The following is a 3,093-nucleotide window of genomic DNA, read 5'->3' on the forward strand; positions in this document are numbered from 1 at the left end:
CATTAAAAACATGGGGGTCATTTTTTTGCTTTGAGAATGTTCCAGTTCCAAAACACCATAAGTTCCTGTTATAACTTCAGCATATTGCATGCCCTGAGGTAAATTATGCACCCAATTCTCTAATCGCTTCCAATTGCTACGATTTATAGAGGCAAATTGTGGTATTACATTGATATACTTGAAAGTTTCATCCATTTGATCGTAGGTAAGAAAATCTTGGGAATTTGCCAAATGTCCACGATCTATAATACGATCACTTTGAGATGTCGATTTGACATATTCCTGGTTGGGGCCTAGAAGGCCTACAAAAGCATTGTAAACATTGGCAGCTTCAAAGGAGTTAGCTCTGGCCTGGTCCACCACATTTCCAGTTACAAATTGAGGCCGTTGATATGTTGAAGCGGCAATAGTGGAGCCATAAACTAAGTGATGACTGTACACAGCTTCCTCTCTGGCTTTGTTATAGCATACCTGATAGAGGGAAATGCTAGTTCTACCAATAGGTAAATTATAGCGTATATCATACATTTGTCCATCCTTCAAGCGACAAGGTTCCACATTCTCCAACGGAGTCATGGAGGCTTTAAGGCGTCTTGTACAGGTAGCTTCTGGGGAATTGTTTGCATTGCCCCTCGATTACATTGCAATTCCAGGGTATTGACACTTTTACAAATCAAATGCAATTTCTCTTGATCTTTCAAAATATCTGTTCGCAAAGCAATGAATTTATTTGAAGCATTTTTAATAGCAAAAATCCATCGTCTATCCATATTAGTAGCATTCAAATGGCAATCTTGACTCCAAACATCTAGAGAAGGGGGAAATATCATGACTTCGAAAATTATGTTGTATTATCAAACTCTGAAATACCTTCGGATATTAGCAGAACTATGAACACGAAGCCTATAATCATTTTCATATGAATTAAAAATATTCCGCTTTACAGTTATCCGCTAGCTATTGTCCAGTAATTGAGACTATTATTTCTTCAATGAACAATAATTCTAACGCAATTGTGGGCGTTATAGAGTGAATAATATTCGAGAGTATATTAGAGTCGACACAAAAATTGGTGTGCTTTAGATATTGACATCAAGTTTAATATTAGCCATGCTTTTGAAAATATAATATTTGCTCGGTAGACCCATGTATATGGGAATTTAAGCGATAAGATCATACATAAGATCGTTTACTTATCAAAGCTTTGTTCAGAGGCAAAACAATACGTATGGAACTAAACTTAGTCAGGCTGAAACCCACACTGAAAAAAATATTTACGTGATATTAAATATTACGCAATTTACACTTTAGGATGCGCAATTTACAAAATTTTAAGGACAAATTTTCTTTAAAATAATTAAATTTTAAATTAAATTTGAATAATCTTAGCAGTGACGCACAGACAATTCGAAAATTGTGGCAGGAATTTAGAGGCTGTGGCAGGAATTTAGAGGCTCCGCAAGCCAAATCGGGGGATCGATTTATATGGGGGCTATATATAATTATGGACCGATGTGGACCAATTTTTGCATGGCTATAGAAAATTTTGTGAAAATTTTATTTCTATAGAAAATTTTGTTAAAATTTTATTTCTGTAGAAAATTTTATTTCTATAGAAACTTTTAAACTTAATTATATACGTATTTAATCGGCCTTTTTTAGTTTAATATATACCATGTGTGGACTATGTGGTATATATTACGGTGTTAGGAAGTTTTAAGATACCTTGCCATCGGCTTCAGTAGAAGTTTCTACGCAATCCATGGTGGAGGGTACATAAGCTTCGGCTTGGCCGAACTTACGGCCGTATATACTTGTTTTTACTGTGAAGTAACCGTTATAATTTGGATTTTTAAACTGGAATTTGTTTGTACCTGAATAGCTTTATTAATATACCGGGAAAAGAGAACGAAAATTCTATAAACGAGGAATGTATCGTAATTTATTTTTTTTTTTACGATCCTAGTGGAAGCCACCGTGGTGCAATGGTTAGCATGCCCGCCTTGCATGCACAAGGTCGTGGGTTCGACCCCTGCTTCGACCGAACACCAAAAAGTTTTTCAGCAGAAGATTATCTCACCTCAGTAATGCTGGTGACATTTCTGTGGGTTTCAAAGCTTCTCTAAGTGGTTTCACTCCAATGTGGAACGCCGTTCGGACTCGGCTATAAAAAGGAGGTCACTTGTCATTGAGCTTAACATGGAATCGGGCAGCACTCAGTGATAAGAGAGAAGTTCACCAATGTGGCATCACAATGGACTGTATAGTCTAAGTGAGCCTGATACTTCGGGCTGCCACCTAACCTAACCTAACTTTCTGTTTGCTGGCAATTTGCTGGCAAGCCTAACGGAGTTACACAAAAATTGCCGTTAAGGTATTTTGGTCCACAAATCTAAAGAGAATTTAGATTTTAAGTCATATAAAAGACGTTTATTAATTGGATTTTCTTGCGCGCCTAGACGAGAAGTTTAGGATTCCTCTTTAATTTAATTTAATAATCTAATTGAGGAATCGAGAACTGCACTGAAAAAAATATTGTCGTGAGGTCAAAGATTTCAAGTCTTTACAATACGAATGCAAATTTTGCTTAGCATAGAAGACGCATTTCTCTAGTATAAAGATTTTTTTCCTTGGCCATAGCTCGATAAACTTTTAAATGAAGTCGTATTGTCCTTATAATTAAGTGATTTGATTTAAAAATGGATATCATAACATGAAAGAAAAAATGTTTGGGCTAAGGTCAACTTGACTTTAATAATTTAGAAAAAATCTTTAAATTTATTGAAATTGTCTTTAAATTTGTTGTCTTTTTGCATCTTGACTACAAAGCAAAAAGTCGTTCATATAGGACATGTTTTTCAACACTTTATTTTAAAGACGTTTTTTACTTGAAACACATCATAATTTCTACTAGAAGTCGAGTCTTAATTTGGAAAATAAAGTCGTCGTTAACTTGTTTTTAAAGGACTTTGATAGCATATGAAGAAAAAAAGCTGAAAAAGCGAAAAAATGAAATTTGCTTCCTAGAAACAAGTACACAAAACCCGATTTTAAAAGAGAATTGTGTCTTAAAAGTATCCTTACTTGCATTCT

The 3,093-nt window shown here is 34.9% G+C and overlaps 1 protein-coding gene across 1 annotated transcript in view; it reads right to left on the bottom strand.

Annotated features, from left to right (window-relative positions):
• Positions 1–1,006, bottom strand: part of LOC142231220 (salivary endonuclease-like) — a 9,941-nt gene extending 8,935 nt beyond the window's left edge. Inside the window, exons 1-2 of the mRNA XM_075301838.1 lie at positions 871–1,006; positions 7–808 (exon numbers count right to left, since the gene is read on the bottom strand). Coding sequence (XP_075157953.1) covers positions 7–576 — 570 coding nt within the window. The 5' untranslated portion in view covers positions 577–808; positions 871–1,006. The remainder of the gene's footprint in view (positions 1–6; positions 809–870) is intronic.
• Positions 1,007–3,093: the final 2,087 nt, after the last annotated feature.

This window comes from Haematobia irritans, chromosome 3 (assembly GCF_050003625.1).
Source record: "Haematobia irritans isolate KBUSLIRL chromosome 3, ASM5000362v1, whole genome shotgun sequence".
In the NCBI taxonomy this organism is placed as follows: Eukaryota; Metazoa; Arthropoda; class Insecta; order Diptera; family Muscidae; genus Haematobia; species Haematobia irritans.